General features: G+C 56.3%; 9 protein-coding genes across 9 annotated transcripts; 5 read left to right on the forward strand and 4 right to left on the reverse strand.

The window, feature by feature from the left end:
- Positions 1–1,223: 1,223 nt before the first annotated feature.
- On the forward strand, positions 1,224–2,666 carry C8Q71DRAFT_762567 (aldolase). The gene is made up of 7 exons (XM_047923926.1): positions 1,224–1,484; positions 1,538–1,683; positions 1,740–1,903; positions 1,969–2,107; positions 2,178–2,196; positions 2,249–2,393; positions 2,456–2,666. Exons 1-7 carry the CDS (start codon positions 1,230–1,232, stop codon positions 2,623–2,625), a joined length of 1,038 nt encoding a protein of 345 aa, XP_047777935.1. The 5' UTR covers positions 1,224–1,229; the 3' UTR covers positions 2,626–2,666.
- Positions 2,667–2,763: 97 nt separating this feature from the next.
- C8Q71DRAFT_709525 (uncharacterized protein) lies at positions 2,764–8,873 on the reverse strand (the record flags this gene model as incomplete). Its single annotated transcript, XM_047920690.1, has 18 exons — positions 2,764–3,053; positions 3,118–3,380; positions 3,439–3,609; positions 3,663–3,794; positions 3,841–4,178; positions 4,236–4,388; positions 4,445–4,572; positions 4,621–4,864; positions 4,918–5,050; positions 5,104–5,250; positions 5,309–5,507; positions 5,559–5,864; positions 5,918–6,032; positions 6,090–6,829; positions 6,864–6,910; positions 7,192–7,362; positions 7,416–8,598; positions 8,660–8,873. The coding sequence occupies 18 exons, from the start codon at positions 8,871–8,873 to the stop codon at positions 2,764–2,766; spliced, it is 4,974 nt and encodes a 1,657-aa protein (XP_047777936.1).
- A 187-nt stretch (positions 8,874–9,060) lies between these two features.
- Positions 9,061–10,332, reverse strand: C8Q71DRAFT_762576 (galactose mutarotase-like protein). The gene is made up of 4 exons (XM_047923927.1): positions 10,187–10,332; positions 9,850–10,132; positions 9,354–9,798; positions 9,061–9,304 (listed from the first exon to the last, which is right to left on the reverse strand). The coding sequence occupies exons 1-4, from the start codon at positions 10,232–10,234 to the stop codon at positions 9,202–9,204; spliced, it is 879 nt and encodes a 292-aa protein (XP_047777937.1). The 5' UTR covers positions 10,235–10,332; the 3' UTR covers positions 9,061–9,201.
- A 2,240-nt stretch (positions 10,333–12,572) lies between these two features.
- Positions 12,573–15,266, forward strand: C8Q71DRAFT_762586 (ARM repeat-containing protein). Its single transcript, XM_047923928.1, has 10 exons — positions 12,573–12,770; positions 12,833–12,869; positions 12,929–13,225; positions 13,314–13,562; positions 13,624–13,860; positions 13,911–14,025; positions 14,076–14,321; positions 14,373–14,710; positions 14,769–15,036; positions 15,104–15,266. The coding sequence occupies exons 2-10, from the start codon at positions 12,843–12,845 to the stop codon at positions 15,106–15,108; spliced, it is 1,782 nt and encodes a 593-aa protein (XP_047777938.1). The 5' UTR covers positions 12,573–12,770; positions 12,833–12,842; the 3' UTR covers positions 15,109–15,266.
- Positions 15,267–15,725: 459 nt separating this feature from the next.
- On the forward strand, positions 15,726–17,103 carry C8Q71DRAFT_85122 (protein priA). The gene is made up of 3 exons (XM_047926756.1): positions 15,726–15,980; positions 16,035–16,531; positions 16,584–17,103. Exons 1-3 carry the CDS (start codon positions 15,883–15,885, stop codon positions 16,643–16,645), a joined length of 657 nt encoding a protein of 218 aa, XP_047777939.1. The 5' UTR covers positions 15,726–15,882; the 3' UTR covers positions 16,646–17,103.
- A 98-nt stretch (positions 17,104–17,201) lies between these two features.
- On the forward strand, positions 17,202–18,464 carry C8Q71DRAFT_762591 (uncharacterized protein). The gene is made up of 3 exons (XM_047923929.1): positions 17,202–17,727; positions 17,785–18,051; positions 18,103–18,464. The coding sequence occupies exons 1-3, from the start codon at positions 17,370–17,372 to the stop codon at positions 18,279–18,281; spliced, it is 804 nt and encodes a 267-aa protein (XP_047777940.1). The 5' UTR covers positions 17,202–17,369; the 3' UTR covers positions 18,282–18,464.
- C8Q71DRAFT_762595 (uncharacterized protein) lies at positions 18,461–19,551 on the reverse strand. The gene is made up of 5 exons (XM_047923930.1): positions 19,391–19,551; positions 19,097–19,340; positions 18,990–19,040; positions 18,798–18,924; positions 18,461–18,742 (listed from the first exon to the last, which is right to left on the reverse strand). Exons 1-5 carry the CDS (start codon positions 19,427–19,429, stop codon positions 18,646–18,648), a joined length of 558 nt encoding a protein of 185 aa, XP_047777941.1. The 5' UTR covers positions 19,430–19,551; the 3' UTR covers positions 18,461–18,645.
- A 220-nt stretch (positions 19,552–19,771) lies between these two features.
- On the forward strand, positions 19,772–20,390 carry C8Q71DRAFT_858427 (40S ribosomal protein S24; the record flags this gene model as incomplete). The annotated part of the gene is made up of 4 exons (XM_047927519.1): positions 19,772–19,819; positions 19,874–20,158; positions 20,212–20,283; positions 20,337–20,390. 4 exons carry the CDS (start codon positions 19,772–19,774, stop codon positions 20,388–20,390), a joined length of 459 nt encoding a protein of 152 aa, XP_047777942.1.
- A 358-nt stretch (positions 20,391–20,748) lies between these two features.
- On the reverse strand, positions 20,749–22,359 carry C8Q71DRAFT_709026 (actin-like protein; the record flags this gene model as incomplete). Its single annotated transcript, XM_047920661.1, has 9 exons — positions 20,749–20,814; positions 20,871–21,010; positions 21,061–21,235; positions 21,294–21,483; positions 21,533–21,655; positions 21,710–21,834; positions 21,888–22,086; positions 22,166–22,230; positions 22,306–22,359. The coding sequence occupies 9 exons, from the start codon at positions 22,357–22,359 to the stop codon at positions 20,749–20,751; spliced, it is 1,137 nt and encodes a 378-aa protein (XP_047777943.1).
- Between the last annotated feature and the right edge of the window lie 40 nt (positions 22,360–22,399).

The following is a 22,399-nucleotide window of genomic DNA, read 5'->3' on the forward strand; positions in this document are numbered from 1 at the left end:
GGTCTACAGACATACCCGGCGCGCCGAAATTGATAGGAACAGCCTGCGGGGCCGGATGCGAGCCTGCCACGGGCGCAAGGGTAGCGAGAACCCGCTCAGGATGCGAGTCGGGCCGTGCGGTGGTCGCAACAGACTGCGGGTCCCAGCCACCCTGCTGCACACGAATATATTCTTCCTGCGCATCGTCGCGCCCGTCGGCACGCGGGAGAGGACCACGGTGCTTGCGAGCGGGTTGGTGGGAGGAAGAGGGCTCGGACATGATCAGAGACAGAGGGGGAACGCGGGCGGGAGGATGGTAGCGGGGAGACACATGGGGTTGCGAGATTGGGATGTGATACAGCGTTCACGGTATATTGGGCGGTGGACAGGCGAGCCCGCCAGAGCCATGGTTGGGTCCCAGACAGGTCCCAGACATCCCCGCCTTACGCGGGCTGCATATGACGTAGGGCCCCCGTCTAGCGCCGCCCGTCGCCAGCCCAATCTTCATGCTCCGCGAGCCCCGCTCCCTGCGGCCCGGTGGCTGGCCCGCCTCCCCGCTGCAGTTGACCCAGAGTTGGCCCGCCAGTGTGCACTTTTACCCTGCTAAAATGGTCTGCGCTGGCTGCAAGCTGGCTGCGGGCTGTGCTTCGTGGGTCCACGCCAACCGCCGGCGATCACACCAGGGCGCCGGCGGATTGGTCGCCAGTGAGGACGCGCGGTGACATCAAGTGTGTGTGTCCAAACTCTGGGGCATCCACTCGTCAGCCACTCGAAACCATGCATGAACATCACTACCCCGGTTCCAGCTCGCTGTTTCCACTATTTTCCTGGGAGTGATCAGTAAGTGCACCGTTGTCGCTGCGTTGCAAGTAACGACACCGGCACACAACACTAGCCTGGGAGGTCGGCGGGCAGCCATTAAGCCTCGTGGAGACATCTTGGCCCGGGGAAACCACCGGGGCGGCCAGAGTGCTGGAGTAATTGAATGTGGAGCCCAGTGGAGCCCCATTGATCCAAGCGCAATCGAGCCAGGCACTCGGCCTGCCCTGCACTTCCGGTCCGGTGCCGCCACCGTCCCTGCCAGGATCAGCAGGTGAGCACCCCGCTTAGGCAGGCGTCGTGGTTCGCCAAAACCGCCTGCCACGCTTGCGCCGCGAGGCCGCGGCCGTCGCTGCGGACAAGTGACAAGTGAGTCAAACACACCCAAGTCTACGCACCTCAGTCACAGCGAGCACCCCCCCCCCCCCACGATGGCCCCCTCGACCCTCCTCTCCTATGTGCGTGCGCAGGTTACTGTCGATGTCGACTCCATGGACCCCGCCGTGGCCGCGCGCCACACGACCGATTCGGCCAAGTTCTGCGACATGACGTCCAACCAGGCCATCGTCTTCACCGAGGCGTCCAAGCCCGATCGCGCCGCGCTGCTCGCCGAGGCGTGCGCCCTCGCTGCAAAGAAGAACACGGGTGACATCGATCTACAGGTCGAGGACGCGCTCGACATTCTGGTTTGCGCCGTCCGTCCGCTTTGATATGATCGCGCACTGATCGCGCCACCCAGACGGTCCTCCTTGCTAAACAGGTCTTCCCGTATCTCACAGGGCGTGTGCATGCGCAGACAGCGCCTGCCGTGGCGTACGATGCCGAGGGCACGGTCGCGCATGCCAAGAGGCTCCTCGCCATCTTCGAAGCTCATGGAATGGACAAGTAGGTCCCAGTATAGCCCGTCAATGACCCACATGGCGCGCTGATCCATCACAAAGGTCCCGCGTGTGCTTCAAAATCCCCGCCACGCCCGAGTCCATTATCGCCTGCGGGCGGCTCGAGGAGGAAGGTATTCGCACTCTCGCCACCTGCCTCTTCTCTCTCCCACAGGCTGTCGCTGCCTCCCAGGCCGGATGTCTCTATGTAGCGCCGTACTTCAATGGTTCGGAGCTTCGAATTCCTGGTTAGAGCTTGTCAGTGACTGAAATGCCCTACTACGTCATGCAGAGCTTCGCGTCCACTTCGAGCCGGGTGTTTGGAAGGAATATGCTGACACCGCGACGGAGCACCCGATGTCGCCGGTCATTTCCTCGATCGTCCAGACGTACACGAAGATTGGCTCCAAGACACTCGTCATGCCTGCCAGGTCAGCGTCGAATCTAACATTTTCATACACTGGGTCACCATTCTGACGATCCAACGTCCCCTTGGTGCAGCATTGTGACGTCGACGGAGGTAAGTAAGGCCGGAGCCATCTCCACAGCAAAGTTAATTGGACACGCAACAGGTAGTCGCCCTGGCGTCGTTGCGCCCTAACCACCTCACCTTGGCGGGCGGAGTCCTCGATCAGCTCGCGGCGGCCCAGAGCCCCGCCGACGACCCGAAGCCGCAGCAACCACCGCCCGCCGCAGCCAACGGTACCAGCGAGAATGGCAAGTGCACTTACCAGTCTATCAGGATCTCAATTTCATTCCCAATTGAACGTGATCACCAGGCCCGGCCGTCGAGAAGACCGACTTTCTCGCGAACGGCGCTGACGCATTAAGGCAGGCCCTGGCCGTGGACGCGGAGGCCACGCGCAAGCTGGCGGATGCCCTGAAAATCTTCGGCGAGATGGAACAGAAGACGAAAGATCTCATCCGCAAGCAGCTGAGCAGCCAGTAACGCCGCTCCCCTCGACGTCGTCCGAAACGCATCTTACATCATCTAGTCCCTATCACAATGTACCAGTAGAAGACATATCCCATCACTGCTTCGTTGTATTCTACCATGAAGATGTGTGATGCCCGAAGTTGAACTTGGTCAAGGACTCTCGTCGACGACCATCTCTTCCTGCATATCTTCCGCCTCTTGTAGCTCCGCGACCAGCTCCGCAACGACGTCCATCGCCTCGACCTTGTTCTCTATCTTCTTCCGCTCGTACAACCATGGACAGTCCAGCGACTCACACTTGACGGGTTCCGCGGCAGGAATACCGCAGCACGACGAACAGATGGTCTGCACATTCTGGAGCTTGGCCTCTGCGACATGCAGGCGCGAGAGCAGCCCGCTGATGGTCTCTTGCGGATGTGCGCGGCAGGTATCGCACAAGCCTACAGCACGCACAGCAGTCGGTCAGCACGTGTTCTGTGGTGTCAAAGTGAGGATTAAACGCACCTCCAGGCGCAGGCGCCTTGCACACCAGACATCGCGACGTGAGGAAGTGCTCATCAATCTTGAATGGATTCGCCGCAGCAGAGTTCATCTGCCTCTTCGCCTTCCGCGGCGATTGTAGGACCGCCTCGGGCTGGTCCGTGCGGAGCGCCTTGGGCATCTCGTCGTACCACGCCCGCACGTCCGCGCCGACGAGGTTGAAGATCCGCTCGAGCGGCGGGATGAGCACGCGTGAGATGTAGTACGCCGCGTCCAGGTGCTTCTGGCTGGCAACGTCATACACCGGGTGAGTTCCGGAAGCATGGACGGCGTAAGGAGGCTTACCGGTTGTTGAGAAGCTCCTCGGGCGAGACTGCGCGGTCGACCAGTCGACTGTCGGGGTCACCTCGGACGATGACGTATGGGATGCGGTCCCCGTACTGAGGTTCATTATTCGGGTCTGCGAGCATGCGCCGGGCTGCGACGGTCACACCCGGAGGCGGCGGGACTTTGTCGCTGGAGGGTGCGTTAACATGTAGGCAGACGAGCGGAGTGCGCCCGGGACGCACCTGTAGGTGCCCATCCTGACTTCCTTGGCAAAAATAAAGTCCTGGATGGAGGCCTTGTTTTCGAGAATCTTCGCCCACGTCCGACAGCAGTACTCCTTCACTTTGCTGAGATCCTGGGTCCGGAACAAGATCCTGCTACCGGTCAGCTGGACATCTGGGCTGAAGGCTCTAGACGTACTTCAAACAGGTCTCTGTCATCTTCTGCTGCGCCGGTATCCCATCCCTCCGGACGGTCTCGATACCCTTGGCGTCGAAGCCCGGCTCCGTCTCGTCTGGGCTCTCGAACTTGAAGCCGACGTAGCGCTTTTTGGCCATCAAGACGCACGGTAGGTAGACCTTCTCGAATTTGAGCTTGACAGGTGCGGGGTTCATGGCGGTGATCGTCTCTGCGATGTCGTACCCTATCCGGAACGCTTGGTCCTTGGTCTTGCCCTGAAGGTAAATGAACAGCGAATCCGTATCGCCGTAGACGACCCTTGCACCCCATTTCTTGGTCGATTGGATGACCCGGATGGCCTAAGCAGCACATGGGTTAAGCAGCGAGCACGCGGCTGTTGGTGATTTTCAACTCACCTTCTCGAGGGTTTCGCGGCCACTCTGGACGATGCTGTCGGCGATCTCGACTGCGGGCATGCGGCCCGAGTATGTTGCACTCGTATATCCGTACGTCACATTGGCGATATACTTCAAGCCGAGCTGCCGAGCGTCCAGCACTCGCCGGAGAGCCTTATTCGAAGCGATGAGTATCTTCTTGCCTGACGACTGACCAGAGGACGGCATACCTTGTTATCCTTGACACCCTTCATGGCCTGCTTGACCATAACTCTCGTATCCAACAGCTCCGTCAACATTCTGCCCAGCAGACCTTTCCGCACATCTTGCTTGACATACATGATTCCGTTTGGCGCGACTGTTCACAGGTCAGGAAGAACAACCCGATGAATTGTCAAGGACGTACCGTTGATATGTTTCTCCAGGGTGGCCAATAACCCCGCTGGCTGTTGCAGGTCCGTAACACCGAATTTGTACTGTCCTTTGAAGTCCGTAACGCGGCCCAGACAAGTAGAATAACAATAATTATACGCGATCATGATGGAGGGATACAGTGATTGGAAGTCTAGCACTACAAGGGGGCTGGTATAGAATGCGGAAAGGGGTTCCATGATGAGAGGCATACATTCGGCTGCGTTTTGCTTGCCGACCTGGGCGGGGTTAGGGAGCCTGGTATGCGCCGGAGGGATTGAAGGTTACTCACATCTTGTTTGCTGGGTGATAGTAGTACGAAGCTCTCTGGTTTGGCGATACGAAACATGAATGATTCAACCTTGAATTGTGAGCCGCGGCTAAGAACCGAAAAGAAGTCCACTCCAAATACTCGAGCAAACTCCCTATGACCAACGAGGTCAGTTGCAACGATCTCGGCGGTTATTTGTTCACGTACGCATTCTTAGTTACGACTTCCGCTACATCCAGGATCTCCAGGACTGTGGATGTGCGAGCGGCATAGTACCGTAAAAGATTTGCAGTATGAAGCGGGGTTGTGCTGTAGTACCACTCAGTAAGTGTTTGTGGAGAGTATCGGGGTGTCCTGCATGGGCGCGACAGATGAGTATTAATCCCTCAGGGGAAGAAAGTAGAGTACTCACCTGCGTTGTAGAACGTAAAACACAACGTTCTCGAAGGTATAACTTGTAAGGTTTTGTTCTGCGCGCATTATGCGCCAGACATTGAGGACATGCCGACCGACCACCTTAAAGGTCGACGTCGTCCTCATGCCCCATTGATCGGAGCCACCTCCCATGTGTCGTCCAGGCGCTCGAGAGATCTGTTCTCCGAGGTCATATCCTATTGGCATTGTGCTCAGAGCATAGTCAAAGATAGTGACTTCTTCCTTACCATACATGTTAGCCCGCGCGCTGAGGTAGCCCCATGACGCAGCCTGGACTTCCCATCCGGAGACAATATCGGGGTTGACGTCGAGGACTGTGTCGATGAGGCGGTTCAGAAGGTCCAATTCGCTGGAGACCATCTCAAATTGTACACCTCGTAACCTCCGCGTACTAACTTGATCATTCTCGACAACTATCATGCCGGTCTGACAAGCGAAGGAGCCGTTGTCTTCAACGGAGTCTTGGTAAGAGTAGAACACAGCCACGACTTCGTCCTGGTCTGGGTCAGGCAATCGGTTGCCTGTGGAAGGTGCTAAGGGAGTTCTCAGACAACGTTGATCGAACAGGTTCTGCGTCTGAACATACCAAAGACCTCCAACGAGAAGGTGCTCATGTTCTGTCGTTCTCGGCTACTCGGTTTTGAAGACTTCAACGGCGTGGCCTTCATGCCGTACGGATTGGCTTGCGTGGGACCTTCGATCTAGCAGTACGTCTCGTCAGCCCGGATGTCACGCAAAGCTCAGATAATAGGGCACACCTGGGAAGGCTGTTTGGGACGTGCCTGATTGAGATGCTGACGGCCTTGGGGAGATACCAGCCATCGACGAACTTCTCTCGCACTGGGAGGTGCGCTGGCATACTCCCAACCTGTCACATCTGCCGGATCAAGCTTCGCTCTCCCTGTGGTCGCATGCCAAGCGCTAGGTGTACCGCTCACGAATCCCTCCAGTGTGTCCAGACCAGCTCCGCCCTTGAGATGGAAAACGAGGCCGGCATACTCTCGAGGCTTCTCCGGAGCGTCACTCGCTCTAAAGTAGTAAGGGCTCGTGTATACTTTACTGGGGATGCCGTGCTCATCAACGCTGGACAGTAGCTCCGTTGCTGAGGGGGGCGGGAGCGCATAGCGATATCCTATAGCTACCGTCCCCAAGGATGTTGTAGTCTTCGAAGATGCGGCCGTGATTGTCGATACCTTTCCCAGTGATGAGGCACCAGAAGACGCTATCGACAATCTCAACGCCTGATCGGAGTCCATATGTACCTTCCGCTTCTTTGGAGGACGAGGAGTCATCTCGCCAGAGACATCTGAACTTTGCGCGTGAGTTCTCTTCATCGACCCGTCATCCTTCAAGCGATGGGTGTCCGTGCCGACCACGAAAGGGTTCTCGGGGTCAACCTCCCGAAAGGCAGCCGCATCCAGCGGGACATGCTTCAATCGACGAACATCAAGGCTGGCAAGCGAGTCATTTGTCAAGCCACTGACAACACGCAGTCGCACTTACTCATGTTGTTGTTCTGGCATGTTTAGGACCTGTCGTTGCATAAGCTGGACTTGTAAGTCGACGGATTGAATGTCGGCTATTGACTGCGGGACAACGTTTCGCAGCCTACTCAACTGATAAGTGCGCTGTGCTCTGAGCAAGAGCTAGCACTCACTTTGCAGGCGTGCCCGGGATCGCGGAATTTGCTAGTCTCCCTATTCTCATAGGAGAGAAGACGCTGGATGTATCAGGTTCGTCTTGGATGCGCGACACAGTCTTCGTGGGCGTATCGGGAGGCGAATTAATCACAGGGACGGATGTCGACGTACTGCAGACCCCAGTCAATCATGCATCCCTGATTCAGCAGAGCTCACCTACTTCTTGCTAGGAGTGCGATCGATCGAAACGGTTGATGCGGAGCGATGTCTCTTAGCACTGCACTCAATGGTAAGCCACGGTTCTTCATCGGAAGCTAGAGCATACCGAACGATGTTGTGCCATATCTGATCAAATGGGTTTTCGTCCCTAGAACGGGAGTACTTCTGAGGACTACTCGACCATCAATGAGCTTGGGGAGTAACCTCCACCACTGGGAACTTTACCTGCTAGTACCCGGCTGGTCATGAGTGAATTGATTCTCGGGGGGTGGACCGTCTTCCGCCGCCACTTCATCATCGGGCCCATCTTCATCATGCTCTGCATACCCATCTCGTAATTTCTCCCAATCGGGTTCTTGCTCCTGTACAAAGTTCCCCATTGCCTGACTGGACAACAACTCCTCATCCACCTCCACCTCGGCCGCGTGCTCAGCTCGTGATACCTGCGACAAGGCTCCATTGGCCATTTGTGACCCAGCGTAGGGATTGATCTCATCAGCATCGTCACGAACCCTATCGACGTGTGCGTCACGCGCGCATACATCGCCTTCGGGGGGGCCAGGCTTCCATGTCTTCCACTCGTCCTCCCATAGAGCTTCGATACTTTCGAACGTCGTCATTACCCACTTCTCCCAGTTTCGGCTGCTAGGCAGTACTTTCTCTTTCCCCCGCTCTCGCTCGATGCGCCTCCGGATTTCATCCCACCATCTCGCTTCTGCGACCCACGCAGCACCCGGCCCTCGCGAATTCTCGCTGGGATCTTGAGGGATCTCTGGAGAAGGAGGTAGGCCCCTAGCAATCCGACGCTGGCGTTCGTCCTCCCAGAGTTCGCGCACACTGAGTACAAGCGGTTCAGAAGGAAGCGGGGGTCCAGGTATGGATAGTCGATGATGGATGTTTCGCGCAGACAGGCGATGTCGGTTATGGATCTGGTGTACAGCGACATCGACTTCTAGTGGCATGCGTGACTGGCGGAAGTACGGCGACGTCGGGAACGTATGTTTGCTGTCGTCTTGATCATTGCGGTCATCAGATTCGTACAAGTCGTCAGCGGTCTCTTCGGCACCCCGCTCCCAGACTTCGCCAAGGTCCATCCAACCACAGCCGTAGAGGCCGAAGTCACACATGAACTGCAGATTGAAGTTAATGTGGCTTTCGTAGACCCGGAAGCGCGTCTTCATGACGGTCCCAGACTGCAAAATAGTTACAGCCCGATTCACGAAGCTGGGGTCGGCGATATGGACTTTCAGGAAAGGAGAATAAGATGCGTGGAACCCGTAGAAGTGTACGCCCTTAGTGAGAACAATCGCGCGGATGAACTGCGACTTCGGCGCAAGGGGGTTGCGCTTCATTGAAATTGCAATTGCGTGGTTAAGCGAATGTGTGAGTCTGGCGATGTAATGGTTGACTGTCGGCTCAGAACGGATTAGCGAATTGCAACAATTCATACTACGCGGAGACTTGCTCACCGCCATCTGGATTCATCTTCCCCGGGTACTCCACGAAGAAGTATGGGTATGCCTGATGGACATGCACGCATGCCTTTTTACCAGTTGACGACTCGCCGTATATCCTGATGATCGGTACGCGGGGCAAAGTCGAATTGTCGAGAGGGCCAGGTGCCGCGAGAATGTGGTCAATTTGGTTCACCCGAACCCGCAGGGTTGACAGAGGGCTGCTCATACTATCGCATGATACAGTTGGGAAAGACACACAGTGCCCTGTGCGGTAGGGCGAGGGGGGTCGCGTTGGGAGAGACAAGCCACCCTCCAACACGGCGGTGACGCGCTCAGGCCGACGTCCGAGTTCGCGCTTGGACCCACACTCACACGACCAATCACAGGCACGTGGTCACAGTCACACGTCGATGTAACGATGATCGCGCTTGAATCGCGTCCTTTCCAGTTGGCCAGTAGTTGGCCAGTACTACTTACTTACATCCTGCGACAAAATACGTCCTACATCATACAAATCTTCTTCGATTCGATGGTCGTTTCCCCATCTACGGTCCTCACAGCTTCGCCGTCAAGACTTGTTGCCCAATCCAAGTCTCTCCCGCCGGCAGTGCTACGAATCCGTGGACGAATCCAGGCTCAACGCAAACGTATTTCTCCCTAACATCAATAGTGAGCCAAGCCGTCGCCAAAAGACAGCACGACTTACCATCCACCTTCCTCCATGTCGCCAATTTTGGTACCTTCCTGCTGAGGGTTCCAGACGACGACATCCTTGAAATTCTTGGTCTTGATCTCGACTTTGCTCGTCGGCGAAGTGACCTCGTAAGTTCCCGGTGCATTCTGGTACACGAAATCCGTGAAGTTCTTCACATCCACGAGATCCCGCTCCTCGACCTTCGTGCGCAACTGCTCGTTTGGCTCCGTCTTGTCGTAATACGTGAGGCTCTTTAAAGGCGTCACGACAACCTCACTCGAGTTAGCGCGGATGTAGTTGTGGAAGAGAGCTTGGAATGCAAGCGGAGGGGAAGTGGAAAGGCCGGTGTTCTTGACGTGAAGATCCGTGGATAGCTGATGTTCGGCAAGAGTCACGACGTAGGCAAGCTGGAACGGCTTCTCATACTTCGCTGTGATGCTAGCCTTCGGTTCGAGGGCTAATCCTTTCGTTCAGATGATTGTGCGCCGCACCAGGTAGCCGCACTCACTGAGCTTCACAGAAATACCCGCTTCATTGTCCATCACGACGCTATCGAAGGTCCAGGTCTCGCTCCTTGCGAACCCATGCTGCCCTAGCTTCGAGTGCTCTGGATGCGTCGGGGCGCCGAAGCACGGAAAGACCACAGGAATGCCACCCCTAACGGGCTTGCTGCCATCGACGGCGGCTTTGCCTGACACGAAGAGTCGTTCCACTGACTGTGGGTTGGCGATACTGCCCGACTTCCACGATATGACTGTAGCACCATAGAACAAGATCTCGGCCGATGATCCCTATTCGAGTAAGGTTGTTGTCAACTAGCAGTTAGGCTGTTGTGGTCTACACACCTTCGGGTGCTGGAGGATGACTCTGTCTGCCTGGCGATCTATGGGCATGGCTGTACTAGTAGTGAGTTGTCTGCTGAGAGATGGCGTTGTCTGCGAATGGACCAAGTACTGCTGAAGTACCCACCGCCCGGCCCGCTTTGTTCGCGGGCGCCCACCCGAATGAGAACGTCATCGGTCACGTCGCGTAACGACTCCCCAATTTGGCAACCTCAGCTCCCCGGGTCTGGACCGGATTTTTTGGCGGCTAATCTGCGGACCCGCACATCCGCAGCCTGCCCTAAATCTCGCCATCACCCCATATAAACCTTGGGCTTGCTCCTTCATTGTTCCTCGTCCTCGCTCGGTTCTTGCTCTCGCATCTGGCCCCGACGGAAGCACGGTGAAGACCACGAAGTGCGTCCTGTATTGATTGCCTCGTTGATGTGGTTTAACGATACTAGGTCTCGATGCAGGGGTAGACGATCACGAGTGTCACCCGCGAACTCGCCCAGACCGGTGCCTCTCTCGGACAGCCGCTCACGAGGCCATGGGCTTGCCCTGGTTGTCGAAGTGGTCGTGCCTATAAGGTGCGGCGAGGGTTAGGTCGCCGTTACAGAGGCAGGCCCGCAGTTGCGCAAGCATCTGCATGACGCGCATTCATCTCAATCAGATGAAGGACAGACAGACGAACAGCGACCTGATGGTTTCGAGCCAAGGGTACGAGGCAGACCTCTGTTATCGGCCCTTTCCGTGCATCGGCGCGGCGGAACAGAAGTCAGGTGTACCAGGCGAATGCATCGTTCTCTGCTCGCTGGGAGACCCTGCTACCTTGACAGCTTCATTGCTGCAGAGCCGAACTGATCTGACATGTTGGACGTGCGGACCGTGTGGACGCGACGGACAGTGTAGATGTGACGTGGCCGAACCAGTCCTACATGGACCTCCGTACTGCACTGTACAGACGTGACTCGCAGAGCGAACACGACCGGAACAAACGGAATATCCGATGCTCGTGCGGCGTCAAGCGCACGAGCCTTCTGACAGGCTCATTCTGAAGGGGCGTACGAGGAGGCCGCGAGGTTTCTATCGACGCCTGGATGCGTGTACGAATCGCGTCCCAGAGTGTCAGTCTGGAAGAAGCAAATCGCTGTTGGCTGCATCACTCCTTAGCTCAGCGTACGAGGGCATTTTGCTTATCGGCGTTGTAGTGCGTCGTAACGACGTGCCAAGGGGTTCAATGTAGGTCAGCACGATTGCAGGCGCGTTCGATGATCCGAACCGTCAGCAAGAGTGACTAGCCGTGATGCTTGTACTCTATCGTCGCCGCCGGTGTGGAAACACGGCGCGCACACCCTCTGGCCAGCGTGACCGCAGAGGCAATGGTGCAAACCCCCGATGACGACGCGATACTGTCCCCCGACGTGGAATCATCCGTCCGACTCAGAAGTCCTCATACGACGTGCGCGAAGTCCTACGAGTGGAAGCCGCAGCGCTGCTCCGAACGATTAGCCGTCAGAGGCGAAACCTGCGCGACAGAACGTCCGCACAACTCCGTCGATCACGAAGTGATATACCGATGGTCGAGCCGTCGGTCAGACGTGTAACCTGCCTTTAGGCAGCGACAGCGATTCCCAGGTGTAGAATGCCCGCATCGCGAACCTGCCAGTGCGAGCAGTCAGCACAGAACGTGCTTCCCATTTGGGAAATCCCTACTGAGGGATATGGATGCAACCGAGAGGTGCTCCTAACGCGCATCGTCGCAACCAGCACATAGTGCTTCATGGGTTAGGCTCAGCCCTGCCTGAATGCGTATTGACGCAGCCCTTGGACTGGTCCGCCGGTTCTGGGCATGTTCTTCACGGAGCAAAACTACTTCACGTCGGAGCAAGACGTGGTGGGAACTGGACGTATCGCGGTGGGTTTCTACTTTTCTCTAGGTCTTCTTTTGCTGACTTCATTCACTCTTTAGATACCGGTCCCTTTCAACATGGTCTGCCGACTAGCGGCTGCGTTGTCCGGGCTTTGGCCGTTCAACGTAGGGCAGACGCTTCGGCGATTTGCTACCCGCATAATTTTTGGAATCCCAAACCTTCTTCGCGAAGGTTCATGTCGTTCGCATGTAGTACTTTTATGAGAATGCATCATTGTTTATCTGTGTCAGTTGCGATGTTGAATGCACGTCAACCAGTGAGCTCAGTATGTTGTGCACGATAAGGAGATGGTCGTCGACTTGCGGCGCGCACCCAACTAGTCTGGCAGTAAGCTCAGTATACGTAGGTGGGCACGTCGGTGCGCGGCGGTAACTCTAGATCTGCGCAACATGTCGATGTTGGTGCCGTTCTTGGCGCGGCGTCGAGCGAGGGTACCGGGTCGAGCGATTCCGTCTGGATTTCGTGCTGAACGGTCAGTGAACGTGAGCTGCGAGGGGAAGCGCCGGTGCGGGGTGTGGCGGGGCGAAGGCACTGGCACGCGATAACAGTCTCGCGCGTCCAAACACGGTCATCACAACTCGCTTTCGAGAATCGACGACTCCAATATCCTGGGACGTTTGTCGATTCAACTCAGACCTTGGCTCTTACCACCTCCCTTTCCCACCCGACACTCCGTAAGTGTCGGCATACAACGAAGGCCACATAGCCCTACTGACGCAGTTGCAACCGTGACTAGCATTTCAACCATGGATCCGGGGTTCTCTATGGACGACGTGCGTGCTTTGCCCCGCATTCTCCACTATGCAGTCTAACTGTTGTGCGTTCTCCGCAGATTGCTCCGATCGCCATCCTTATGGATGAACTGCGGGCGGAAGACGTTCAACTTCGTCTGAACGCCATACACCGCATCTCCACCATCGCCCTTGCCCTAGGCCCTGAACGTGCTCGCGAGGAGCTCATTCCCTTCTTGCAGGACTCTGTGGATGACGAGGATGAGGTTTTACTGGCGTTGGCGGAGGAGCTGGGGAGGAACTTCGAGCAGTACATCGGCGGGGCAGAGTATGCACACATCTTGCTCGGGCCTCTAGAGAACCTCTCTGCAGTCGAAGAGACGCTTGTGCGAGACAAGGTGTGTCTGAGCTCTCAGCGCTGCAAGACGGCGTGAGCCTGCTTGTCGGCGTCGCGGTGCTGACTAGGGTGCTGTTGCACGTCCTCAGGCCGCAGAGTCGATCACCAAAATATCCGCCGTCATGACCCAAGCCCAAATCGAGCAGTTCTATATCCCTCTCCTCAATCGACTCTCGCACGGCGAGTGGTTCACATCGAGGACGTCTTCATGCGCACTCTTCCCATCGGTGTACGACAAGGTCTCTCCTCCAGTCCAGGATGAGCTGCGAAGAAGCTTTGCGACGTTAGGTACGGATGACACGCCGATGGTGCGGCGAGCAGCTTCGAAGTGGCTTGGGGTATGTTCACACATCTAGTATTGTCCTACGCCTGGTAAGGTTAATCTTTGTCTTTCGCAAGCCGCTGGTCAAGAACTTCTCCAAACCCCATGTACTCGGAGATGGTCTCGCGATCTACCGCAGGCTCCAGTTGGATGACCAGGACTCCGTCCGTCTATTGACCGTCGAAGATCTCATCGCCATCGCCCAATCGTTCTCTCCAGCAGAGGTGAAGGAGCATCTGCTCAAGCAGATCAGGCAGACGGTCGGGGATAAGAGCTGGCGCGTGCGGTATATGTCGGCGTCTCACTTCAATGAGGTCGGTGGCTTTTGCATAAATACAAATGATCATGCTCTGACGTCCAGTAGCTTGCGGAGGCAGTCGGGCAGGAACTCGTCCGAGAAGAACTGATCGGACACTACGTGCAGCTCCTGAAAGACAACGAAGCCGAAGTTCGCACTGCTGCGTCGGGACAGATTCCAGGTGTGTGTTACTACCCTGTGTGTGGAGGCAGCGTCTTCACGTTCAAGCAGGATTCTCCAAATTACTTGAGAAGGATGTCATCTTGAACCGGGTCGTTCCCTGCGTGCGCGACCTCTGTCAAGATACGTCTCAGCACGTCCGTGCTGCCCTGGCAAACCAGATCAGCGGTCTCGCTCCGTTGCTCGGAAAAGACTCCACAATCGAGCACCTCCTTCCCCTGTTCCTGCATCTCCTGAAAGACGAGTTCCCCGAAGTCCGGCTGAACATCATCAGCAAACTTGACCAGGTCAACGCTGGTACGTGGGCGCCCCTCGTTGATTGTGACGGTTCTTATTGAACGCCAACAGTGATCGGCATTGAACTTTTGTCGGAGAGCTTGCTCCCGGCCATCGTCGAGCTGGCTGAAGACAAGTCATGGCGCGTCCGGCAGGCCATCATCGAGTACATCCCTCTGCTCGCGAATCAGCTGGGCAAGTCGTTCTTCGATGAGCAACTCGGGAACCTCTGCATGTCGTGGCTCGGAGACAACGTGTACAGCATTCGCGAGTCGGCGATTGTCAACCTGAAGAAGCTCACTGAAGTGTTCGGTGTGGAGTGGGCGAAAGTCCAGATCGTACCGAAGGTGGTCGGCATGGGGCAACATCCTAACTATCTGTACAGAATGACAACTGTCCAGGCGATCACAGTAAGCGATCCTTTCCTGCCATTGCTGGCTCGGTGACCGAGGCTTACATCGTCGTCAGGTCATCGCACCGTCCTTGACGCTCGACATCGTCCGTGCCGAGATCCTCGACAACCTGCTGCACCTCGGGAACGACCCGATACCCAACATTCGCTTCAACGTCGCAAAGGCCCTGGAGGTCTTTGCGGCTACATTTGGAGACACCGCCGAGGGCCGCCAGCTAATCCAGCAGAAGGTGCTGCCTGTACTGGAGGCGCTCAAGAACGACTCGGATGCGGACGTACGCTTCTTCGCTCTCCGCGCCTTACAGAAAGCGCACGAGGTCGGCGGTAAGCACCCGCTCATCAGTCTCATTGATGACTTTATCAACTGATATGATATGTGCGGCCCCATCAGCTTGAGGGGAACATTCATGTCCACGCTGTTGGGCTGGTGGGTCCCCTGCGATAGACGTCATGCAATAGGATGGGATGATCGGGACATGAAGAACGAGAATGTATTGTACAGCTCCTTTGTTTCGTTGTCAATATTCCAGCTGCTCCTTTGTCAAGTCGGTCCTCGCGCACGAAGGTTCCTGGTATGTTTCAGGGTGCAAATTTGCGGTGACGGGTACGGCGTCGAGCGACCTCCTGTGGGAGGTCGGTGGTTGCTGGGTGCTTCTGAGTGATGTGGTTGGGTAATAGTGTTGACGCCGCCCGTCGGGCTGGACTAGGCTTTCCGGGGGCGCGGCCGGTTATCGCTTGTCGGACGCCCCTTATTACCGAACGAGCGGCGTCGCTATGGAGATGAGTCCTTGACCGGCAGAGTGTCTAGGACGGAATCGTGTCAGTCATTGACGGCCAGCGCAGGATATGTCCTTGGGGAAAGGTAGCCCACCGCCTCGAGCGGGGCGTTCCCGCCTGCTGAGACTCGCGACCGTGCGGCGGCGTGATGGAAAGGCCTAGCGAAGCGGCGTTGACGGTTGATTCAATCAGGAGGGCCCTGAGCCAAGCGCTGGTAAGTACTAAGCGGTGGCCGGCGCATGCGCACGCTGGCAGCGAGGCTCGTCACGGCGCGAGGACGGCGTATATAAGAACAGCCCGCCTTCCGACCTGCCTTTTCAAGAGTCTGCTCCTTCCTTCCCTCCTTCTCTTCGCCTGCCTCGTTCCCTAGAGTAGAGCCCACGATCGTTTGCAATGGCACGTTTCACTAGCCTCCTCCTCTTGGCTGCCGCCGCCCTCCCCTTTGTGTTCGCCACACAGTCCGCTGATCAGTGTGCGGATAGCGAGTTCTTGTGCGTCTCTCATTGTCTCAGCACCGCTGCTATGCGCTGACAATTAATGTGCAGCTACGAGGCCAAGACCTGCTGTGTCCCCCACGGAGGTGTCTCAAACGCTCCTCCCCCTCCTCAGGGCTCGAGCCAGTGCCCTTCAGACTGGTACTGGGATAACACGAAGGCGTGCTGTCTTCCCCCGCATCCCCCGACCACCACGCCTCAGTGCGGTGGTTCTTGGTCTTGGAACCACGGCTCCTCGACTTGCTGCGACGGTGGAGGATCCACCACCACCACTACTCCCGCCCCGTCCGCGAACCCCGTGAAGTCGCGCTCGAAACCCGCACACAAGCGGGCAGCTACGAAGGCTCGTCGCTCCACCTTCACCTGCCCCGACCAGTTGGAGTCTTGCCCCATCTCAGGTCTCACTGGTCCCACTGGTGACTTCGAGTGCATTGACCCCCAGACCGAGCTCGAGTCGTGCGGTGGCTGTGCCTCGACTGGCGAGGGCCAGGACTGCACTGCAATTGAGGGTGTCTGGAACGTTGGCTGCGAGCGGGGTCGCTGTGCTCGTACGTGTTCGTTCTTCCGCACCTCGATGTTTGCTCACTCGTTGCTCCACAGTCTACACTTGCGCTCAGGGCTACAAGCTGTCTGCTGATGGCACCGCGTGCGAGAAGCTCTGAGCACACCACTCGGGCTCCGTTACTATGATCGAGACTCATGCGGAGAGACCTCCTCTACTTGCTCCTCTGGAATATTGGGTATTTAAACGCGAAGTTACTTAGAACCCCCTAACGTTACACATTCATTCCCCATCACTATCCTTGCTCCCCACTAGATACCCTCGTCGGCCAACATGACTGCTTAGGATGCGCTTCGTTCTGGACTACAGACGTGGCACATGGATACTCACGCACTCTCGTACCAGTACTGACTGCGCTTGTTCTCATCTCCGTTGTTGTGGTTGTTGGTGCTTATTCTATGTTCACTTAAGAGGGACTGTTGTCCGTGTGGGTCGTCTGTTCGCACATATTGGCAGCAACGTGGCGTTGATGGTGATATAGACTGTTTGTTTGTGATACCACGGCCCCGACGCTGCTTGCGTCCGTGCGCGCTTGTTGCTTTGGGCGCTTGAACGCGGTCGATCTGGTCACGTGAGCGTGACGGACCAATCAGGAGTCGGGGAACGTCGAAGCTGCAGACGCGTCAAACAAGGTTCTGTTGCACCGCGCCCTCCACTATAAGAAACGTCCGCGACTTGAACATGGCCCCGTCGCCCCTTGCCCCGAACGGTCGCGGTCCCGCCCTTCCCCCTTCCTTATTTTAGGCCCTCTTTAGTCTCAGCCGCGCCAGTCGCGCGCTCTAGTCTTCAAAACCCACCAAGGTCGCTGCGTCTGGACGTCCGCCATGCCTTCCGTCAACCGTCTCCTCCGCCTCGCCCTACAGGCCGCCTGTCTCGCCGCTCTGACCGGCGTCACGATTCGTTCTCCCTCTGCTGTCGCGTCTCCGTTGCCTATGCCTCTCTGGAAGTCGCGCACCACAGATCTGGTTCAACGCTCTAGCCTCGCGACTCGCATCTACGACGACCTCTCCTACGTTGGCAACGACACTCGCTCTGGCGTCGCGAAGCACGTCATCGCTGATTACGATGCTATGCCTTCTACGTCGTCTCCTCAGAAGCGGCAAGGCGACGCGAACCTCATGAGCAACTTCGGGCTTATGAACACCTACTCGACCAGGATGACGCAGAACGCACAGACGATCAGTGAGACTGTCGTTTATATGACTCGTTCACGTTGCGAGTCTGACGTTATACTTGTAGACAGCCTAGCCAGTCAGCCTGAGGCCCAGCGGAGCGCGAACTTCAACCAGGAATATGCATCTGCTGTCTCAGAGTTCCACGAGAACTTCCTCGGCTTTCAGACCGTTCTTGGCGAGCTCGCTGCCGACAAGGGACTTGCGAACTACAATCAGGCTAGCGAGATGGAGACGATGCTCAAGAACATGGTCAACGCTGCCAAGTATGCACTCAATGACACGTACAATATGGTCAATGGTATCCCAGGCCTAGGCCCCGTCCTTGGCCCAGGTGCGTAGTGGTATATTCAGCATACATACATCCTGACTCATGTCAGCATAGTCGTCTATCAGATCAAGTGTCTTATCGACGAGATTCTTGATGCCACAGAGAACATGACAGACGCGTTGTTGAACGACATGGAGAACATCCTCCCCCTTCTCAAGGCCCTCGACGGACAAGCCGCACAAACAGCATGTGCAGCTGGAATCGAGATCGCGAACATCTGTATACCACTCTAACTGGATGGCTCGACGGACGACTTCCCTGTAGCGACCCTTGATGTCATCACATTACTACGCATAATCCAGGCTGGATCCTCTTGTAAATCGAGTCCTAACGTCTCGCATCGTTGTGTATCATCATTCTTTGCCATCGTGTCGCATGCATCGCTACCAATCTATCTCACATGATCAAGATGTCAATGAGTGTGGTGTGAGCCGGTACCTCAGGTGTATAACCTTGCGCATGTATGCCGCGGAGTAACCACCACGTCGAGCAGCAATAGCTTCACAAGCCGATGGGTCGATGCAGTAAAGCTTTCATTGACTGTCCGACGATGTGCATCTATGAGTATACTAGACGAACTCATCTACATTGAATCAACTACTCCTCTGCTACCCATTGATCGGCCATTGGACCGATCCATGGTAATTGGAAGCGCACGAGTCCATTGCGAGCGGCATCAATGTACGACCGCCAACTGTAATGGTGATCCATCAGCATGCACAAGGGTTAGCGGGCGAGAGACGACTTACATCATGTACAGGCACGACACTACAAGCAGAAGAGTGAAGAACGTACATATGAGAGCGGGGAATTGAAGCAGCGCGGCAATTATCCGCAACAAAAGTAGAGGCCCTGTGAGCAAGGCTGACTGATATGCTACGGAATCAGTGTGAATACGTGAGCTCTCGATTCATGAGAACGCTATAGAACGATGCACCCACCATGAAATCGCACATAGTCGTTGTGCGTCTCGAGTATGAGCATGAGTAGTGCTGTAACGGCCCGTGCCCTTGAGCGGTGCCCAGATGAAGTCTAGCGGGCAGCGCACCTGAGATCGGTCCAAACACGTATGCAAAAGCAGCGAGCATGTCGACTCGCATGCCGAACCGCGTCTCCCATATACTGCTCGCAGCCTCCGCCTCTACGTCCTCTCCGCCCGCTTGGGATGTATTGAAGGTCGGGACACCGCCGGACTGGTATGACATTGACTGTTGCGCGGAGAGACTAGGTAGCCATGGCCGCGTAGCCTGCCTGGATGACGATGCATAGGACGGATCGTCTGGAGGCGGTTGCTGTAACTCTCGTGAGCACCTCGCAGATACGGCGCAGCTTCGCAACTTACATAGGGGGCGAAAGAGGTTGCGAAATTAGGGCGGCTCATAGTGGTATACAGGCGGAGAGCAGGTAGTCAGATAGAAAGCAGAATAAGTTACTGCCGCAGTGGACTGATGCGCACTGTGCACTGCGCGGGGTAATTAGGCGCGACACTGACGATACGCCGCTATGTGAGCGATCTTAGACGCCCGACCACGGATCCCAGCCACTGCGGATGTTTGCCCGTGTTTGGCTTCATCCTTAGACCGGGCGCACAGACGTCCTCATCGGGCCAGTCGACGACCAAGGTAACGGGATTCAAAAGGCGGGGATACTAATCATGGTGAGTACGCTGTCTGTCATACTGCTGGACGTGTGTAGGGTCGTTGGGCAGGCTGGATCGGTGGAAATGCGACGAGGAGAGGGTGGATGGAAGTTTTGTGGATTGGATGCACACGTACGGCCAGGAGGGGAGATCGTCCGACTGACCGTCCTGTCTCCCTTTCCATAGGCCGACGCAGCAGCACCCATCACCATCCGGACGCGCAAGTTCATCACCAACCGCCTGCTGGCCCGCCGCCAGTTTGTCGTGGATGTCCTCCACCCATCCCGGGCGAACGTCTCTAAGACGGAGCTCTCGGAGCAGCTCGCCAAGATGTACAAGGCCGACAAGGCACGCGTCGTTCCCTTCGGCTTCAGGACAGCCTTCGGTGGTGGACGCAGCACGGGCTTCGCGTTGATCTACGACGACGAGCCGTCGCAGATGAAGTTCGAGCCGAAGTACCGATTGATTCGGGTACGTCAATGGCTTGTGTTTGTGCACTGTACTTGCAGCTCATTTGCGTCCAGTCCGGCCTTGCGACCGCACCACCGAAGACCAACCGCAAGCTGCGGAAGGAGCGGAAGAACCGTGCGAAGAAGGTAAGAGGTGCTCTCTCTTCACCGGACGCGGTCTAATTCGTTTGGCTACTCAGCTCCGCGGTACGAAAAAGTCGAAGGCGGCGGAGCCTCCCAAGAAGGGCAAGTAGGGGCAGTATGCGCTGTACCTACATGTTTTCATCACCATCGCATTGCACTGTCGGCCACCTTCCGCAAATTTCTCCGCGACTGTATCCTATTGCGTATGCCCGCTATCTCCTTTCTCATGAATACTATGCGCATGCGGATCTCATGGTGTATCTGGAATATGTTCCATATTTCATGACTGTCGAGGGTGTACGGGGTGAGCGAATTGTACTGCACAAGCTGATGCCGAACGCATCTATGTCACATTCCCGAGAGAAAGGCGAAGAATTACATGCGGGGTATCATATATGGACATAGGATATGGCTACGAATGGCTACGACTGGACAGCACAGAACCGAAAGCAAGACACGAACATCGACTCAGAACCCGAGTTTCTTGTGGATGATGTCGGGATCCTCCTGATATTCCTCTGCTGATACCCACATCTGCGGCGGCCAACCTTAGAGATGCCATTGGTACGGGAATGGTCAGAGATGCCTACCTTCTTGAACGTGTTGAGACCGGCCAGGATAGAACCGCCAATCCAAGTAGAGTACTTGCGTTCTGGAGGCGCGTAGATCTTGATCTTGACGTCCTTCAGCGCAAGTTTCTTCACCTCGTTCAGCAGGCGGTCACCAAAGCCTGCGCTCGTATAAGTAGCTTGCTCAATGAGTGTACCATCTACTACTCACCACGACATAGCGTGCTACCGCCACTAAGGACGATGTTTGAGAAGAGGCTCTTGCGGAGGTCCAGATCCACTCTGTTGATGGCATCGACGACTACTTGGTGAACGCCAGCGTACTCCTGCCCAATGAGCTCAGGGTTGAACAGGATTTCTGGCGCGCGGAAGCGTTCTGGCCCAAGCTAGGCAAACACGACGTCAGAGACTGAACGGCCAGATTATGTTCACTGGAGGGCGTACTTGAACCGTATTTCCGTCAGGTAACCGGAATTCTTCGTTTCGACCGAGGGAGTCCTTCTCCTCTTTGGCGGGGTTCAAAGCGACATAACAGCATTTCTCCTTGATGGTCCGGACGACCTCACGTTCCGCTGTAGTGTGTAGGTGGTGCCCGGATTTCCTCAAGAGTAGTTGCAGGTGGTCTGTCACATCTCTGCGCCGATGGTTCACAGCTGGAATGGAGCGTGAAGTGGGCTCCATACCTTCCTGCCACGTCAACTCTCCGGATAGCGTGCGGCATTGAGAAGCCTTCGAACACGGGTACGGCATGTGTCACGCCGTCGCCAGAGTCTAGTACGATACCTGTTGTCCGACCCGACGAATACCTGATTCGCAGCTTTTAAGGTCGATGACGCGCGGCAGCGATGTATCAGACTTACAGTGAGAGGACAGCTTGTACAGAGATGAAGAGAGCAGGAACATTGAACGTGTCGAAGAATATTTGCGCGGCGACGTCTCGATTGTGCCGAGGATTCAGAGGAGCCTCCGTCAATAGTACGGGATGCTGTGGACCAAATATTAACAACGCGCAGGGCAAGCCTAAGAGGACAGACACACCTCCTCGCTCAGTGTTCCAAGCTCTTCAGCGTAAACCCAGCTCCATATCCGTTCCATGTCGTCCCAGTCCGTAACAATCCCGTGTTCCATGGGGTATTTTATCTTGAGCAACCCACGGAACTCCTGTGCCTTCCTCCCGATGAAGACGTCCCCTTCCAGGGCACCTGCCATGACACGTATGTGCTTTGGCCGACCGACACTGTTAAGGAGGGGAAAGAACGGGCAGTGAGCGGTCCATGCATATCGGTCGGGGGATGGCCCTAACCGTGAAGACGCACAAAGACGGGAAGAAACATTTCGGATGATCTTGGCCTGCAAATCCTGCCTTTATAGTCCCTGAGCCCTGTAAGGAGCGCGAATGGCCGTGTCAGTGCCAGTGCCCAGTCACTCGAACACACGCTGCCACTGGAGTACTAACATTGTCAATCACGACCGGTTGGTTGGTGAGAACGTCCTCAAACTCGGCGGACATGGCTCTCTTCTGCCAGCGATACGCGCCCTGTGAGTGAGAG

This window comes from Rhodofomes roseus, assembly GCF_022264815.1.
Source record: "Rhodofomes roseus strain CIRM-BRFM 1785 chromosome Unknown C8Q71scaffold_12, whole genome shotgun sequence".
NCBI classification, from domain to species: Eukaryota; Fungi; Basidiomycota; class Agaricomycetes; order Polyporales; family Fomitopsidaceae; genus Rhodofomes; species Rhodofomes roseus.

What these genes read in the sequence shown, in the direction of transcription:
- C8Q71DRAFT_762591 (XM_047923929.1), top strand. Translation starts at nt 17,370, where the DNA reads ATGCCTTCCGTCAACCGTCTCCTCCGCCTCGCCCTACAGGCCGCCTGT. An exon ending in GCAGAACGCACAGACGATCA is followed by an intron (nt 17,728 to 17,784) that starts GTGAGACTGTCG and finishes TTATACTTGTAG; the next exon opens with ACAGCCTAGCCAGTCAGCCT. An exon ending in AGGCCCCGTCCTTGGCCCAG is followed by an intron (nt 18,052 to 18,102) that starts GTGCGTAGTGGT and finishes ATGTCAGCATAG; the next exon opens with TCGTCTATCAGATCAAGTGT.
- C8Q71DRAFT_762576 (XM_047923927.1), bottom strand. Translation starts at nt 10,234, where the DNA reads ATGCCCATAGATCGCCAGGCAGACAGAGTCATCCTCCAGCACCCGAAG. An exon ending in TCATCCTCCAGCACCCGAAG is followed by an intron (nt 10,133 to 10,186) that starts GTGTGTAGACCA and finishes TTACTCGAATAG; the next exon opens with GGATCATCGGCCGAGATCTT. An exon ending in GACATGGAGGAAGGTGGATG is followed by an intron (nt 9,305 to 9,353) that starts GTAAGTCGTGCT and finishes TATTGATGTTAG; the next exon opens with GGAGAAATACGTTTGCGTTG.
- C8Q71DRAFT_762586 (XM_047923928.1), top strand. Translation starts at nt 12,843, where the DNA reads ATGGATCCGGGGTTCTCTATGGACGAC. An exon ending in AGACGCTTGTGCGAGACAAG is followed by an intron (nt 13,226 to 13,313) that starts GTGTGTCTGAGC and finishes GCACGTCCTCAG; the next exon opens with GCCGCAGAGTCGATCACCAA. An exon ending in ACTTGACCAGGTCAACGCTG is followed by an intron (nt 14,322 to 14,372) that starts GTACGTGGGCGC and finishes GAACGCCAACAG; the next exon opens with TGATCGGCATTGAACTTTTG.
- C8Q71DRAFT_762567 (XM_047923926.1), top strand. Translation starts at nt 1,230, where the DNA reads ATGGCCCCCTCGACCCTCCTCTCCTATGTGCGTGCGCAGGTTACTGTC. An exon ending in AGGACGCGCTCGACATTCTG is followed by an intron (nt 1,485 to 1,537) that starts GTTTGCGCCGTC and finishes CGCGCCACCCAG; the next exon opens with ACGGTCCTCCTTGCTAAACA. An exon ending in CAACGGTACCAGCGAGAATG is followed by an intron (nt 2,394 to 2,455) that starts GCAAGTGCACTT and finishes CGTGATCACCAG; the next exon opens with GCCCGGCCGTCGAGAAGACC.
- C8Q71DRAFT_762595 (XM_047923930.1), bottom strand. Translation starts at nt 19,429, where the DNA reads ATGAGCCGCCCTAATTTCGCAACCTCTTTCGCCCCCTAT. An exon ending in CGTGTTTGGACCGATCTCAG is followed by an intron (nt 19,041 to 19,096) that starts GTGCGCTGCCCG and finishes GGGCCGTTACAG; the next exon opens with CACTACTCATGCTCATACTC. An exon ending in CGACTATGTGCGATTTCATG is followed by an intron (nt 18,925 to 18,989) that starts GTGGGTGCATCG and finishes CTGATTCCGTAG; the next exon opens with CATATCAGTCAGCCTTGCTC.
- C8Q71DRAFT_85122 (XM_047926756.1), top strand. Translation starts at nt 15,883, where the DNA reads ATGGCACGTTTCACTAGCCTCCTCCTCTTGGCTGCCGCCGCCCTCCCC. An exon ending in TGTGCGGATAGCGAGTTCTT is followed by an intron (nt 15,981 to 16,034) that starts GTGCGTCTCTCA and finishes ATTAATGTGCAG; the next exon opens with CTACGAGGCCAAGACCTGCT. An exon ending in CGAGCGGGGTCGCTGTGCTC is followed by an intron (nt 16,532 to 16,583) that starts GTACGTGTTCGT and finishes GTTGCTCCACAG; the next exon opens with TCTACACTTGCGCTCAGGGC.